Genomic DNA, 18,442 nt, shown 5'->3' with positions numbered 1-18,442 from the left:
AAACCAGAGTTATCCAGGATTGGTATCTGGCAGACATTTGCTCAAAACTGAACACAGTGAGCCTGGAAAACAATTGACAGCATTTGCTGCCAATGATCAAATGCAACTTTTCAAGAAAGAAATGGGAATTTGGCAGGGCGCCTGGGTGGTTCAGTCAATTAAGCGTCAGACTTAGACTCAGGTCATGATCTCACAGTCCATGAGTTCGAGTCTTGCATCAGGTTCTGTGCTGACAGCTCAGAGCCTGGAGCCTGCTTCAGATTCTGTGTCTCCCTCTCTCTCTGCCCCTCCCCTGATCGTGCTCAGTCTCTCTCTCTCTCTCAATAATAAACAAACATTAAAAAGAAGATTTAAGGGGAAAAAAAAGAAATGGGAATTTGGCAAACTTCTATCTACTGTCTTCAGTTTGACAGCTTCCCATTAGTTTTGATGAGACTGGTGGAGATATCAAATACGGGTTTTGGTATCATTTAATAATATAGATATTTAGAATTGTACATAACTCAATGCACTTTTATTTTCCAAATGACCAAAGCATGTTACAAAATTACGCATGACCAGAAGATCCATCCAAAATGCAAAATATAGGACAGACCCACGAACTCTAGTGTACCAGAATAAGAAAAATCTATCGATATTGTTTCAGATTCCATACTGCAAACAACCTTTAGAAAAAACACTTGTTGACTGATAAACTCTGTACTATCAAAGAAGATTACTGTACAACAATATGAAAAGGCTATTAAAACAGTCTTCCCTTTTCTGATTCCGTACCTGAGTGAGAGACTAGATTTTATTTTATTTGAACAAAAACATATTGCACTAGATTGAATTCAGAAGTAGGTAAGAGAGGGGTACCTGGGTGGTTCAGTCGGTTAAGCATCAGACTCTTGATTTTGGCTCAGGTCATAATCTCACCAACTTCGTGAGTTTGAACCCCATATCAGGCTCTGCCCTGGCAGCGTGGAACCTACTTGGAATTCTCTCTCTCCCTCTCTGCCTCTCCACAGAGCGCACATGATCTCTCCCTCTCTCAAATAAATAAATAAACATTAAAAAAAAACTTAAAAAAAAGTAGTTAATAGAATACAGCTATTTTCTAAGTCAGACATTTAAAAGAAATTTGCAAATTATTAAAAACTGCGATTCATAGCTCAATAAATCTGTTCTAAAAATAGTTATTTTTCCTTTAAAGAATGTTATTTACATTAATATGCAGTGGACTTATTATTATTCACTTCAAATGAACTGATAACATTAAAAATTTTTCTGTCTTGGGGCACCTGGGTGGCTCAGCCAGTTAAGCGGCCCACTCTTGATTTCAGCTCAGGTCATGATCTCATGCTTCATGAGATCGAGACCCACACTGGGCTCCCACCTGTCAGTGGAGAGCCTGCTTTGGATTCTCTCTCTCCCTGTCTCTGCCCCTACTCTACTTGCTTTCTCTCATACACACACACACTCTCTCTCAAAATAAATAAATAAACATAAAAAAATTTCTGAGGCCACCTGGGTGGCTCAGTTGGTTAAGCATCTGACTTTGGCTTAGGTCATGATATAAGTTCAAGCCCCGCATCAGGCTCTCTGCTGACAGCTCAGAGCCCAAAGCCTGCTTTAGATTCCATGTCTCCTTCTCTCTGCCCCTATCCTACTTGCTCTCTCTCAAGAACACACACGCACTCTCTCTTTCAAAATAAATTAAAAAATAAACATTAAAAAATAATTTTCTGGGACGCCTAGGTGGCTCAGTTGATTAAGCATCTGACTTCGGCTCAGGTCATGATCTCATTGTTCACAAGTTTGAGCCTTGCATCGAGCTCTGTGCTGACAGCTCAGAGCCTGGAGCCTGCTTCAGATTCTGTCTCCCTCCTTCTCTGCCCCTCCCCCACTCACATTCTGTCTCTCTCTTTCTCAAAAATAAAATAAAACATAAAAATTTAAAAATCTGAGGAAAATTTACAAATATATCAACATATATAACCCATATAAAGTTCTTCAGAGTCCTCAATAATTTTTAAGTATAGTGGGGTTCTGAGAACAGGAAGTTTGACAAATGCTGCCACAGAGAATCAAAGTCAAAAATTGTTCTTTGAAAACACGTTAAAAAAAAGTAGAAACAACTGGCAAGAGTGATCAAAAACATTTTAAAAGAGAAGGCATAAATATGTTAAAAATCAAAAAGAAAATATCACCAAAGATCTGAGGATATTAGAAAAATAAGATTATTTCATGAACTTTATGCCAATAAATATGAAATTCAGTAAATGCTAAAAAGCACAATTTACCAAATTAGGCAACTCATAAAATATAGAAGTTACTAATTGTCCTATAACCAATAAAGAAATTGAGTTAGTAAACAAAAGCCTTCTCACAAAGAAAACTCCAGATCCAGATGGTTTTTCTAAAGAATTACACCATTTAAGAAACAGTAGCTCTATCATGCAAATTATTCCAGATCAGAAAAAAGAAAATTCTCCAGCTCATTTTATAAAGCCAACATAACCTCAAAATAAAACCCAGACAAATGCATTATAAGAAAGGAAAATTAAAGATCAATTACACTCAAGAACAAAGACATAAAAATCTTGATCAAAATTTTAACAAACTAAATACAGCAATTTTTTAAGAGACCAGGACCAAACCAAAGCAAACCAAAGACCATTACCAAGTAGGACATGAAAAAGTAGGTTAATTACAAGAAGGCAAGATTTACTACACATTAAAAAGTAAATCAATGTAATTTACCACATTAACAGATTAAAGAAGAAAAAAACTTATGACCATCTCATTAGATGCAATAAAATTATTTAATAAAATATAACATCCATTCAAGATATAACTCACTTAGTACAACAGAAACAGAAGGGAACTTCCTTAATCTGATAATAGGCATCTACAAAAAACTACAGCAAACATCATACTTAATGGTCAAACAGTGAAAGCTTTCCCTTTGTGATCAGGAACAAGATAAGGATGTCCTCTATCACCACTTCTATTCGGGAAGGTAGTGGAGGTCCTAGCCAGAGAAGTAAGGCAAGAGAAAGAAATAAAAGGTGTAAGGATTGGCAAGAAAGAAACAAAACTCATTATTCACAAATATGTTCGTGAATATAGAAAACAGAAGGTATCTACAGAAAAACTGTTAGAAATAAGAACTGAACAAGACTGTGCAATTCAGTATCAATTGCATTTCCATGTAAATAGCAAATGCAGTTAGAAAATAAAACTTAAAAAACAAAGACTCTTAAAATAGCCTCAAAAAATATGAAATGCCTGGCAGTAAGTCCAATGAGAGATATGCAAATCCTCTGCAGAGAAAATCATAAAACTCCACTGAAAGACATTTGAAGGACAAAAAATGAAATTACATGCAATGATCATGATTTGAAAGCCTCAATACTGTAAAGATATAAATTCTCCCCAAATTAATTTAGAGTTCAGGTAATCTCAATGAAAATCACAACAGGATTATGTCGGACATGTTGATGTTTAAGCATATAGGAAAATACAAAGGACCAACAGCCAAGATATTCTTGAAAAACGTAAGGAGTAAGAACTTCTCTAACATACATCAAGATTTATTAGACGATGACAAGTGTGACAAGATAGTGGAATTTATAAAAACAGACCAATGGGACAGAATAGAGATCAGAGACCCACACATATATGGACACCTGATATATGTTAAAGGTTGCATGACAAAACAGAAAAGTTATTTTGTTTTATTTTCTAATAGATAATGCTGAGACAGAGATCTATCCAAATAGAAACAAATGAAATGGAACCCACTCCTCATACCATTCACAAAAATAAATTCTAGCTAGCTGACAATCAAGTTCATAATAATAATCACATAAATTATTTCAGATTCAAAAAGAAAGTTATTGATTATATATGGCTAGTGGGATATATTTTGAGGATATGCATCTTATTGTTAGTGACAACCTTGATATTGTTATGCTGAAAGTACTTAGTGTAATAGTATAAATAACTCTAATAATATCATTAAGGTACCAAAAGTTTTAGAATAAGACAGAAAATACATAAAATCAAAGCTAACTAAAAAACCCTTCCTGAAGGGAAATATCACTAATTTAATACTTTATTTCTTTTTCTAAAAATGTGTTTACTAATTTTGTCCACCAAAAATATCTAGAAATGAAAACCCAGTAATAATGAATGCCCCAAACATCCACAAATTGTGGTCTTTAAATATCAGTTCCCGTTGAAAAAATATTGCTTGAAAAAACAGCTGAGGCAGAATAGCTTTGGGGCAGAAAATAGAGTCAGCCTGATAGCTTTCCCAATTCCTAACAGTAAAGAAGCTCTACAAGAAGACTGGAATATGTCAGAATGACACAGTAGCCAGATGACGAGGCTGTCACGGACCAAAGATGAGATAACTTGAAGTGTCATAAAGAATGGCTGCAATGGACTTAAACCCATTAAAAATATAAAAACCTGTATGTTTAGATGACAATAATTTAAAAAAATCACTGGTCACTTTCACAGATTGCTGGGGGCCAACTGGTTATTCTCAAAATTGATAAGAGGATAGAAATCAGCCTATATCATGATTCTCACATAGGGACTATCACAGGATAATCAAATACTTGAAAAAAGGAAGTTTATCTTTTTAAAAGAAGTACAGATAATAAATGCAAGAGGAATTGTACAATTAGAAATTCATCATTCTGTGATCCCAAAATGAAGTAACTGATCTGGTCAACAAGTATCAATGACAGCTAAAACCATTAAGACAATAGTTGCTGGAGAACTTTTTTTAAAAATTTTTTTTTTAAATTTATTTCTGGGAGGGCGGGAGAGAGAGAGAAAGAGAGAGAGAGAGAGACGGCATGAGCAGGGAAGAGTCAGAGAGAGAGGCAGACACAGAACCTGAAACAGGCTCCAGGCTCTGATCTAGCTGTCACCACAGAGCCCGACGCGGGGCTCGAACCCACCAACCGTGAGATCATGACCTGAGCCGAAGTCAGACGCTTAACCGACTGAGCCACCCAGGAGCCCCGATGGAGAACTTCATAACAGATTGATCAGGCTATACTCATCGACCAATCTTAACATTACTAAAAACAGAACAGCCAAGTGTTCCTCCTGATGTGACACAATAGGCAGTAACATAGCACCATCAATGAAATATTCCTAACACAAAACTAAACCTAACTCTAACCAAGCCTCCCTACCCATTTTCAGCTTATAGGAAATAAGAGATGAAATGGAAGAACATGTTAAGGGACCAGGAGGACACTATCAGCCAAATCCAGAATGTGAGAAACTACAAAATATATGACCCAGTTTCTTCAATAAATAAATGGAGAATAGAAAAGATAAACTGATATAGATTAAAAGAGACTCAAGACACATATCAAACCAACGTAATGTGTGGACCTTGTCTGGATTCTGCGGCAAACAATCATTAAAACATTTGGATCTTTTTAAGATAATTAGTGAAACTTGAAGATAGCCTGGGTATGATAAGACATTAAGGAATTTGGGTTAATTGTGTTGGGTGGAACAAGGGTTCCTCTCCGTCAGGGGTGCTAACCACCTAACCAAGATGCCTGGGATCTGCTTTGAAACACTACAGACTTATTCATAAATTATTTGTGCAATTACAAATTAAAATAAATTAATTAATTTATTTCAGGCAAGTGGGTATGTGGGTGAATGGATGGATGGATATAACTTTTTCAGGGAAGGAATCAATTCTAGGTGAATTAATATAAATTAAATATGAAGGCAAAACAATAAAGCTTTTAGAACAAATAGAAAAATACCTTCATGTTCTCAGAAGGCAGGATTTACTAAACAATACTTAAAAATCACTAAACAAAAATGTGTCATACTATACATAACTCTATAAAGATAGTCTACTTTACACTATTTTAAAGGTACTTACTGCTGGTAAAAGAGACTGCATATTTTGATTAGAATCTGCTATTGTAGCAAGGTAGACCAAGTTCGTATGCAACATCTGCTGATACCTATTAAAACAAAACAAATATCAATATCAAAAATAATTTTCTTCCATCTTCCTAAATACAAATAGCATTCTAATTGTTTCTCAAGTTTAATAAAGATTTATGTTACCTGAACATCAATAGCACTTCAATTTTTTTCTAGCTCCTCTGCAAAATAATTCCAAATAATAAATACATTCAAAGATAATAATAAACACCGATCTCACCATTTGCCAGATATCGTTATAGTTGTCTTATATACCTATATATCTTTTCTAGTCCTCAGACCAACACTATGAGGTAAAAGTTCATATTTTCTCCATTTTACAGATGAGGCAACTGAGGTTTTTTTGTTTTTTAATTTTATACTTTATTTTTGAGACAGAGAGAGACAGAGCATGAGAAGGGGAGGGTCAGAGAGAGAGGGAGACACAGAATGTGAAACAGGCTTCAGGCTCTGAGCTAGCTGTCAGCACAGAGCCCGACGCGGGGCTCAAACCCACAAACTGTGAGATCATGACCTGAGCCGAAGCCGGGCACTCAACCGACTGAGCCACCCAGGCGCCCCAGAGGTAACTGAGTTTTAGAAAGGTTAGTTAACATGTACAATACTGCACAGCTTAGCAACTGGGATTACTGAGAAATGTACTGGCTCTATATATAGTATATGTGCTTTTAAAAAAGAGACCTAGAGGGACACCTGGGTGGCTCAGTCAGTTAAGCGTCTGACTTCGGCTCAGGTCATGATCTCATAGTTTGTGGGTTCAAGCCCTGCATTGGGCTCTGTGCTGACAGCTAACTCAGAGCCTGAAGCCTGCTTCCGATTATGTATCTACTTCTCTCTCTGACCCTCCCCTGCTCATGCTGTCTCTCTTTCTCAGAAATTAAAAAAAAAAAAGAGAGAGAGAGAGAGAGACCTAGAATGAAGGAATTCAACAAAACTGGTATGTTTATTCCCTTCCCTCTGACATTTTCATGTTGCCAAGAACTTCAAATCCAAGTACAGGCAACATGCTCTGCTAAAAATGTCAGCAAGGAGGTAGGAACCACACAATTTTTCCTTCTCCTGAAACAGCGACCAACAAGGTATGCCTGCCACAGTTATACTGCCCATCTACTGGGGCTCAGCATATAGAGAAGACAATGAACAGGTGTCTTCAATTACATATGTATATAAATAGGCAAAATAATAGGGCACTAATATCATTAAGAATTTACTTTAAAAAATAGAGCAAATTCTCACTACTGCAATGAAGTGGGTAAACTTGTTCACTGTGATCTTATGAACTGGTTTCGCTAACCCTCTGCAAATTAGTAGTGATGCAGTTACTAGTGTTTTGTCAACCCTCCAAATACAAGCTTAAATTCTATACCAAATTGTTAGGCTGTTTTAGAATTCTGTTTACTGAGAAACATTAAATACAAATGAAAATAATGAAAATAAAAGAACTTTATTCACCTAAACAAAGTCTTCGAATACAAATCCCAAATGAAGTCATTCTCTAGACACTATATAAGGAATCCTCGTAAAGTTTCTGCTGCATTATTTTGTTTCTATTAGAACTGGTTTCATTACTTTTTTCTTATTAGAGAAAAAAAAAAAACCTTATTTCTCAATCATCTTAAATTTTCCTAAGAAGTGTATGCTCTTTTTTTTTTTTTACAGGTTTACTGAAGTATAACTAGTATACAAAGAACCACACATATTTAATTTGTACAATTAGATGAGTTTGGGCGTATACAAACACCTGTGATTACCATCACCACAAATCAAGGTAATACACATACCCAACACTTCCCAAAGTTTGTTTCCTTTTGTTTTTGTTATTGTTTTTTAAAAACAAGTCTAGGCTGTTAATGCTCCTCCTCACATATTACACTATGTTGCTCAATCAGAAATCATATGTTTGTACAGTGATGTTTATATTTAAAAAGGACCAGAAATGATTAAATTGTATTGATCTATTCATAATGGTTAATTATGTTGTCAAAATTCTCCAAACAGCACTAACAGGCACCACTAGCTGAAACTACTTCATTATTCCGTAGAGATCTTGAATGCAACTTAAGATACAGGGTTCCAAAATCTTGCCATTTTTTAATTAGAACATATAACCCATTTTAAAATCTACTCCTTGAAGTTTTTCTTTTCTTCTCTGAGTATTAATATGGCTTAAATATATACAGATAAGAGATTTGCTGACCACCCTGAAAAAGTAAAAATAACAAACCTTACTAAGAGACTATGGTTTCCTCTCTGACCCTTTAAGAAAAATTTTAGTCATGCTGATTAGTACTTAACAAGTCAATGTTAAAATACTGTTAAATCTAATCTGCCAAGGTCTTAAAGCCTCATTTGTAACATAATGAGAGTTAAAGTACATCTCCAAAGTCCCTTGTGGTTCTAAACATCTATAAATAGAGCATCATTTATGGAGTACTTTAAGACATTTCCCCAAACCTAAATCTTTGTAACTTTTAATTCTGATAATTTTAAACTTACTGTTTTAAGGACAGTATAAAGAACTCCCAAATATCTTTCTCCCACATTCCCCAATCACTGGCATTTCACATGTCTTAGTCCATCTCTAAACACAAACACACCAATATAAGCACATATGCAAGCACACACACACACTTTTTTCAAAACCTTTTGAGAGTCAGTTACAAACATAATATCCCATTACTTATAACACATCAGTGTCAATTTCCCCCAAACAAGGAAATTCTCATATACAATCACAGTACAATAAACCAATGTTCATACAATAATACCATCTAATCCACAGAACCCATTCAAATTACTCCAATTGTCCCAATAGGCCTAAATCTTCTTACCTAATGTAAGATATCTTACCTAACTTCAGTAGGTTTTCTTTGTTGTAAAACTGCATTATTTTTACACCATTCAACAAATAAGCTCTTTCTAAGATCATTTAAGACTCAAAGATGAATAGTAATGAAAAGGTAGTATATATACATATTTTCTTACAAGTTTGTGTATGTCACCCAAAAAGTAATAAATAAATATTCCAAAGAATTTGGCTTCAGCTGACCCCAATGAAAGGATAATAAAAAGTAGATTCTTCTATAAATATTAAAGAAACATTTTCCTAAGAAATTTTACAAATACTATTACACTTATCACTGAAGTAGTATACGTTTTTAATGTGCATGCTTATTATCTCTGAAATAGTCTATGTTAACAAAAGAAAACTGAGTGGATAATGATAAGGGCAGATAAAAACATTTCAACATTTTACGCTTGATGATGGTAACTTCCTACTAAATACTCGCAGATATTACAATACACCCATAATTATTAACCTATTACATGAGAGGCAGTTGCACTTTCCAAAGATTCCACTAAGAACCACTCCATCAATTATCTTGAATAACATAAAATAACCACTGTTAAATTTATTTATGTAACTAAAAACCTGAAAAAGTCAGATCTTACTTTTAACAATAAACCTTTACCAAGAAGCTATGAAGATTGTATTTATAAGACAATAGAAATATAATTTACAGAATAAAAGTTACCTTCATTACTGGAGATTTAAAACTAAGTCCTTTTATATAATGATTAATACAAAATTTTTGCATGAAAACCACTTACAGGACCCTCTGAGAGTTGCACCCATAATAAAATACAAAAAAAATAAGGGCTGATTTAAGTAAATATATAAGTTGATTTAAAAAATGCTCGAATCAAACACTACCATATAGAGCAATAATACATTTAATACATTCTCACACATGTTATCAGAATTTAAAGGGAAGAGGATCTGTGCATGCAAGCTCCATAAGTGATTTCCTAACTTTATTGAGTGTACCAGGACTGTGTGTGTACGTAGATAAGGAAAGATACAGCAATATATACAAAGATGTTACTAGTGAAAAATCTTTAGGTGGTGAGAATACAGTGTTTGATATCTCATTTTTATGTTATCTGTGTTTTTTAATTTTCTACAATTCACATGCTGCTTTCATAAAAATAAAGTTATTTTATATTTAAAAAAGTTTGAAGCAAAGTTATCACATCTTAAGGGACTGTTTAATTAAAACTGAGCTATCAATTCCCAGATGCCTGTCATTTATTCATTTCCTCTTCATTTTCCTTTTCTTTCTCCTAATGCAAGAAAAAAATACCTCAGGTTGAAAGAAGGAATTTTTTTTTCTCTTCACTCACAAAACAACACTAACAAATTGAAAAAGAAAGACTATCTAAGGAACTCTAAGAATGAAATTAAATCTATCAGGAAAAGCAAAGTGTTAAAACTATTTAAATCAATTTAAGCCCCATCTGCACAAAACATGTGAGAAAACGAGGTCTATTCCGGGGCACCTGGGTGGCTCAGTCGGTTGAACGTCCGACTTCGGCTCAGGTCATGATCTCGCAGTTCATGGGTTAGAACCCCGCATCGGGCTCTGTGCTGACAGCTAACTCAGAGCTTGGAGCCTGTTTCACATTCTGTGTCTCCCTCTCTCTCTGACCCTCCCCTGCTCACACTCTCTCTCTCTCTCAGAAATAAATTTTAAAAATATTAAAACATTTTTTAAAAAAGAAAATGAGGTCTATTCCAATATGCAAACAAGGGGGAAATAATCATATACACACAAAAAAGCTGAGCACATAAAGAATAAAACAGTATAAAAAAAAGAATAAAACAGTATAAACTTTTGCTGACTCAAGTTTGACAAGTTGATTCTAGATCTGAACACTCCCATCCATGCCATGTATTGCTGAGTCCTTCAAGAAACTCAATCAGCCCTATGCCACAAAATCCCGTAGCTAGGTCTGGCAGTTTAGAAAGCCATAGGTGAAAATAAGTATTCTAATCAGAGCCTGTCAACTTTTATTATCCCATGGCTGATCTAAGATAGTGATCTCCTTACTACTGATTACTATCCATACTTAAACTAAGGAAATAGATCAGCTAATTATTTTTTAAACACTATTTTAAAATAAGGGTGCTTGGCTAGCTCAGTCAGGAGAGCATGTGACCCTTGATCTCAGAGTTATAGGTTTGAGCCTCACATTGTGTGTAGAGATTAATTAAAAATAAAATCTTTAAAAAAAGAATATTTGGAAATATAAACAGATATGATTCATTGAAGAAATAATATACATAAAATAACGGAAATAGTCATATAAAACGCAAAATATACAAGTGACTAGAAGGTAAAATATCCTAGTTCTCAGACTTAAGTTTCTAAATATCATTCTCTAAAAAAGAATCAGGGCTTTGAAGAAATGGGTGATTCCAAACTGGGACAGGAAGAAGTACAAGATGAGCCTAGAACATTTTCCGGTGCAAAAAATTAAGAAAATGCTCAAAAAATAATGGATGCATATGAAAAAGCCATCTTGAAGGGCTCCAGTGGCCAACATTAGAAACAATTTAAGAAAGAAAATAGAATAATATATAACCTAAAGAACACAGTTAAGAATCCATAAGTCCATTCAGATATAAATGAATGAATGGGGGCAGAAAACAAATTTTTTCCTTAGAATGGGATTTCAAATAAATGTGGAAGGCAGGATGGATTTAGACACTATCTGCAACCACTACAGTAACAACTGTTTCACTCAAGAATCATCGGATGGTGGGTGCTAAAAGTAATGTGTGACAAAAGGAGAAGAAAAAAAGAGAAAGTACAAAAGAGCTTTTGTATGTCTCAAGGTATCTCCCCAACAAGATACACATATGAAATATAAAGAAAAAATAACTTCACAGTGGAGAAATTGACATCACCTTAACTGATTAAAATTCTCAAATACTGGGCGGAAATTCTTACTTTCACACAGCTATTTGAGAATGCCCTGAGAAGGACACAACAACGTTTTCGTGATGCACTTGCCAAAAGTATACAACATGAATCTAATCAAGGGAAACACCAGTCAAACCCAAAATGAGGGACATTCCACGAAATAACTGCTATGTCCTCTTCAACAACATCAATAACATGAACAATAACAGACTGAAGACTGGTTCCAGATCAAAAATATACTTAAGGCATGAGACAATAATATGCAATATCTGATCCTGCACTGGATCCTAGACCTAAAAAATATATACTAATGAGACAACTGGCAAAATTTTAAACAGGCCTGAAGTTTAGATAATAGTATTGGATTCTTAATTTTAACAACTATACTCTCATTATTTAAGAATTTGGGCCTGTTTTCATGAAATACACACTGAGGTAGTTAAAGGTAAGGGAGATTCATGGCTGCAATTTATTCTTAAATGTTTCAGAGAAACAATATGGAGAAGAAATGAATGCTATGGGGAAAAAGTGAGTAAAAAAGCAAGATGTTAACATTTAAGGAATTTCAGGGAAGGGCATACAAGAATTTCTTATGCTATTTTTAAAACTTTTTTGTAAGAATTAAATTATTTCAAAATAAAAACTTTTAGAAAAAGATACCACTTTTCACCCATCAGATGTGCAAAATGTTTTGCAAGATGACTAATACTCAATGCTGGCAGAGGGTGTTGAAAACCAAGGCTCTGAAACCGGGCTAGGAGAAAGCAAACTAGTACAATCTTTTTTTGTGGGGTAATTTGGCAATTTTGTATGGTCTTTGACCCAGCCATTCCATTTATAAAATTCTAACCCATTAAAAATTGGGCATTTTGTGTAAATGCATAAAAAATGTTTGGAAGGACAGGAACTAAACCATTAAAAGTAGTTACCTCTATGGAAAGGAGAGAAGCCTAAGAGTAAAAAGTAAAATGTGACTTGCTTTAACCTCTACAGACTTATACCTTATGATATGCTTTATACAATGACTTTCTACATGACTTTTCACTGCAAAAATAATTTTAAGCAAAAACAAAAAAGACAAAGTAACCACAAGAAACTCAAAATTAGATAAAGTATGAATCAAGTGATAGCAAAAGTCCAGCATAAGGAAGGCCTATGTGGAGCCAAATCAGGGTTGTTGGGAAAATCTACTTGAGAACAGACCAGGGGGATCTCTAGGAAAGACAGATGTGTCACAAAACTATGGTGTGAATAAAATATTCTAGAGCTGTGTTGTCCAATAAGTAGCCAGTAGGTAGAATGAAATGTGGCTGGTTCAAAATGACGTGCTTTTAGAGTAAGATTTACAAGAGATTTCAAAGACTAGATATGAAACAAAAGAACGTAAACTATCTCAATATATGCTGGGGCCTCTGGGTGGCTCAGTTGGTTAAGTGCACAACTCCCGATTTTGGCTCAGGTCATGATCTCAGTTTGTGAGCTCAGGCCCTGCGTCAGGCTCTGCACTGATACTGCAAAGCTTGCTTGGGATTCTTGCTCTCCCTCTCTCTCTACACATCCCCTGCTCATGCTCTCTTGCTCTCTCTCAAAATAAACAAACTTAAAAAAAAAATAATAACAATATATTTATACTGATTATGTTTTGAATATGATACTGATTATGTATCAAAGTGGTATTATTTTGGAAATAACAGGTTACGTAAAATACGTTATTAAAATTACATTCTCTTGTTTCTTTTTACTTGTTTAATGTGTCTTACCAACAAATATAAAATTGCATTTGTGGTTTGCAATACATTTCTACTGGAGAGTGGTATTCTAGAGACTTTTGATAAAATACTCAGCTCACTCTACTACATCAGATTCTATTAAGAATATCATTTATTTCCAACACATCATTTCAAAATAACAAGTTTGGTTCTTATGAATGATAACCAATTCTCTATTTGCTTTCTTAACCACATATATGGATGTAACTAAATAATCAATATATGTGAAGATCTAACGTTTCCACACATCAAGCAACACACAAATTTGAAGTCATTATTTTACAATGCAAGGTAAGTTTTTTTTTTAGTTTTTTTAATGTTTTATTTATTTCTGAGAAGAGTGAGAGAGACAGAGACACAGCGTGAGCAGGGGAGGGTCAGAGACAGAGGGAGATGCAGAATCTGAAACAGGCTCCAGGCTCTGAGCTGGCTGTCAGCACAGAGCCCGAGATGGGGCTTGAACCCACGAACCGTGAGATCATGACCTGAGCTGCAGTCGGACGCTCAGCTGACTGGGCCACCCAGGCGCCCCAAGATAAGTTTAAAAAAAGAAAAAAAGATACCCACTGCATCCCAAAGAACAAATTTTTCTTTTGTAAGAATCAGGAAGTCATAAAAATGTATACACTAATGTTAATAGAAGCATTATTCATAATAGCCAAGAAATGAAAACCCAAATGTCCACTATAGTTGGTTAAATAAAATATGGTATAACCATACAATGAACAATTATTCAGTAATAGGAAGTATTAATGTATACTTCAACATGGATGAATCTAGAAAAATATTATGCTAAGTAAAAGAACTCAGTCAAAAAAGGCCGTATGTTGTATATATCCATTAAATAAAATGTTCACAATAGGTAAATCTACACAGACAGAAGCAGATTAGTGGTTGTCAAGGGGTGAGAGATTAGGTAAGAATGGAGGGTAACTGCTAATGGGTATAGGATTCTTTTGGAGATGATGAAAATGCTCTAAAATAGACTGAAGTGATGATAATACAATTCTATGAATACACTAAAAGCTTTGAATTGTACACTTTAAAACTGTTGAATTACATGGAATGTGAATTACATCTCAGTAAAGCTGTTATTAAAAAGAAATGCAAAAAATTAACCAAGAAAAATGAACACATAAAATTTTTCATATCATTCTTACTGAGAACACTCTGAAGTCTTTCCTTTATTCTGATAGTCCATTATACACTGAATAAGATGGTTATTTTCATCCAACATCTGAAATGAAATTAGAAAAAGTTTATTGTAAATCTAGTGCATCATGTTAAATTTTTAAAAATCCTTTAGATATCTAGAAATGTTTATTTATAGCAACTGAATCCATTCAGGTCTTTAAATATTCATTCCATACCCCTGGAATGGTACGTTTAGTCAACAATTTTTAAATAACTCTATTCCAATTATTCTCCCTCTGAATTATCTCCTGAAGCCCAGAAGGGGTTTCTTTTGCATTCAAACATTTTATTACCTCAACTACCTGTAACAGAAACTTTAGCCTGTCATGACTAAAAGTTAAGGGTCTAAGTTGACTTTGCATCATTCTTAACGCTTTGCAGTAGTAAAGAAAACTTTGTTCTTATCCTCAATGAATACATGAAATTGTAGCCCATAAAGCTTGAGGAGATAGCTGGCTAATTTCCCTGTCGTATGCAGTATGGTTCTATGATTCTCCAAATATGGAGTAATCAAATATGATAATTTATAAGCATGTATAATATTTACTACAGACTTTATGAGCTTACTTTATAACTAAGCTGTCCCAAAAGTTCAAAAACAAAATGCATTATCAATTTATCATTCTATGGTCTCACAGCAATTCAAAGCGATATTGGCTTTAAGGGTTAAATAATTCATCTAACCAAGGTGGCATTGAGGAAAGAATACTTATATAGCAATGAAAACGCCAGTGAGTTTTAGTGCCAATTTTGCAATCCTCTGCAAAGCACTTATGATTCCAGGGTCTTAGATTATCTTAATGTCAAGGGACAGGAGTAGACGTCCCTCCTGAAGTTGTCCCACATTTCCAAAACTCAAGAAGCATAAAGTATAATGCGAAAATCACTCTCTCAAAAATTTAACGTAGATCTTTCAATTTTAAAAATTCACGTAACATTGTGACTCTCTTCCTTCATATGAACCATAATCTTCACTTGCTAGGAAAAAAAAAAAATACTGACATGCTCTTCCAAAAAGTGTACTTATTTCTTAAATAAAATCACTTAATGTCAAAAAAAAATGTGTCTTTAAAATCCATTAGTCCAGTCTAATGATTTCACAGCACATCTTCTCAGTCGATTCCTCACCCTAACACACTTCACAGTTAGAATATGAGAACACTTTACAGTTAGAATATGTCGTCTCATTTCTAACATCAATCCCTCACACTGTAAAATAAGGCACTTAATTTGGAATCCATTTTCTCTTCTCATCTAAGAATGAAAACTAATTCACCTGCACATCCTGAATTAATCACTAATAAATATCTTAAAATGTATGGAAGAGAAACTCTTTTTGGAAAACCAACCAAGGAACCTCTGGACTTTTTTAGTCCAAAACCAAAAGTAGAAAGTGAATCCCTTCAGAAACCTGTTTCCCTGTATGTACTTGGAGCTGTTTGCCAGGCTGCAGACTTGGCCTAATGCACTGCATGAAAGCACTGCATTTCCAGCACTGACAAGCGGGTGTGTTCATAAAATAAAGCAACAGTTGGGCAAATGTCAAATGCCACACCAGAAAGAACTTGACAGTGAACAGAAGCCCATTAACATAATCTACTGGGCATACATCGGTGCCCTGAGTGGTACGTAAAGTTGATTTTTCTTCAACTTTCGTCCTCATTCCCGTGTATATAACAAAACTGAAATATTTAAGGTAAACTCTTAGACCTAGCAAGTAACTTTCCAAAGTCTGGCTGATTAAATTGAGAATACTGTCTTGCTCACAGGCAACACGGGGTAGCGGACAATAAAGAACCTTTGTGTCCCTAACTGGCAGTAACACAGCAGCGACAGGGGCAGCACTACCCTCTAAAAAGGGACGCACCTCCTCCCCGACTATTTATCACGACTTCGGTAATAGGTCACGATTATCAGACGGTGTCCACCCCTAGACTTCCAAGTTCCATGAGGGCAGGGACCGTGGCTCACCACTGTAGCCTCCGCACCTAGAGTAGGCGCTCAGTGAGTATGTGCTGATGTACACGGATAGGGGGGTGAATCCGAGAGGGAGAGGGAAACTCCGAGGGTCACCCCGAAGTCCAGGGGGCCCTCCTTCGTCCGCCCCTCGGACCCTCGCAGCGTCCCCCCGCCAAGTTCTCCTGCGAGCTCCCCAAGTCGGCCGCACTGCGCGGCGCAGCGGAGGGCGGCGACCCGCGCGCTCCGACTTCCCTTCGGCCTCCCGCGACCCGAGATCGGGTGTGCGCAAAGCAGCCGCGGCGCGCTGGGCGGGGCGACGCCAAAGTAACTCCGGAGCGACGCGCGGGGCCGCGGGGGGCGCCGGCTCCGACAAACAGCCGATCCCCGCGCGGCCGCGGCCGCCGGGCGCACGCGCCCCGCCGCCCGAACGCCGCCCCATCCCTAGAGAAATCCCGCGGCGGTTACTTGGGCTTTTGTGCCTGTAGGAAAGAGTCCAAACGCACGAAGGGCTCCGTGGGAGAACCGGCTGGCCGCCTTCCGCCACCCACTCAGGCACAGCCCGCGGCTCGGGTTCCCACACACGACCGCCTCCCAGCAGGCCCGCCTCCGCCCCTGGCCCGGCCGACTCCCGGGCGGGCCCCCGGCGGCGCTCCCAAGGGCAGGATGGGCTGGCATCTCCGACCCCACAAGGCTTCACCTTCTGAATCGCAGCGGGAGTGATCTCCCCTTTGCCTCGCTGCCTCGGGGCTGCGAACGCAACAGACATGTTGCCGCCGTCACCACTACGGGCAAGTCCCGAGCGCTCCGGGTGAACGGCAAACTGGGGGAGAGACGCCGGCCTCTCGGGCCGAACCACCTCGGGAATGCGGGCAGGGGGGATGCTCCTGCGCCCAACGAAAAGCCGGCCGGCCTGGCCTACACGAGTTACTCTAGCCCGTGGAAGTCCTCCTTCGGCGGGCTCCCGAGGAACCACTGCCTCGGCAGCACTGCCCTGCTCTAGGTAGACCCCTTGTCCTTCCTCCTTTCCTGACAGGTCCCCCCTCCCTCTGGAGCTAGTGGTAGGGCCGCGCCCCAGTCCTCCCTCCGCTTCAGCGATTCAGGAAATGGTCCCGCCGCCGCGGGAGCAGGAGAGGCTGGGGCAGACCCTGTCACAGGAAATGCGAGCGGCCCGAGCCGGCCCGCCCCTTTCGCGCGGGTGCAACTTGCCTCGCTCTTCGGCGCGCCGAAACCCCTCTCCAAGTGCGTTTCGGCGCTCGGCTCTAGATCTGGTTCAGCTTTTCCAAGTTCATCTTCACCCCGCGCCCCCGAGAAAGAAGTGGCCGACCCAGGTTGTCCGGGCACGGTGGAGAGGAAAGGAGGAAGGTCAAGACCCGCAAGTTCGTGCAAACCCGTGGAGCATCTGCCGAGATGCGCAGAGGTGCAAGGTCTAGGTGAACGCGGATTCGCTGGTTTAAACGGCCCGGCTACGCCCCAAAGGCGCACCTCGGACTCCACAGTCTCGCACGCATACACATGCGTGCCTAACAATTTGAAAGTAAACGTGACCCCGAATCGGGAAACGAAGGCTGAGTCTGGTACTCAGGGGCAGTCGGCCAACTTGGCTACAGAGCCAGAGGCGAGTCGTTCGCTTCTTCGGACAAACCCTTAGCAGAAAAGTGCGTTGATTTCGTCTGACTTGGATCTTTGGGATTAAGTTTTGAGATAGGCCACCTTCACTCTTTTACAATTATGTACTTAATGTCTTGTAAATTAGGCCCAAATTGCCAG

The 18,442-nt window shown here is 37.6% G+C and overlaps 1 protein-coding gene across 2 annotated transcripts in view; it reads right to left on the bottom strand.

The window, feature by feature from the left end:
* Positions 1-17,764, bottom strand: part of SS18 (SS18 subunit of BAF chromatin remodeling complex) — an 87,610-nt gene extending 69,846 nt beyond the window's left edge. The window contains exons 1-3 of one of the 2 annotated variants that reach the window (XM_039217981.1): positions 17,373-17,764; positions 14,683-14,759; positions 5,918-6,002 (exon numbers count right to left, since the gene is read on the bottom strand). In XM_039217981.1, coding sequence (XP_039073912.1) covers positions 5,918-6,002; positions 14,683-14,759; positions 17,373-17,441 — 231 coding nt within the window. In that variant the 5' untranslated portion in view covers positions 17,442-17,764. The remainder of the gene's footprint in view (positions 1-5,917; positions 6,003-14,682; positions 14,760-17,372) is intronic. The other variant, XM_039217991.1, reaches the window with a different exon arrangement.
* Positions 17,765-18,442: the final 678 nt, after the last annotated feature.

The sequence above is a fragment of the Hyaena hyaena genome, unplaced genomic scaffold, assembly GCF_003009895.1.
Source record: "Hyaena hyaena isolate Hyena2069 unplaced genomic scaffold, ASM300989v1 scaffold_14, whole genome shotgun sequence".
NCBI lineage: Eukaryota > Metazoa > Chordata > Mammalia > Carnivora > Hyaenidae > Hyaena > Hyaena hyaena.
Note: the sequence above shows the minus strand (reverse complement) of the source record. Positions and strands in the feature narration are given on the sequence as shown.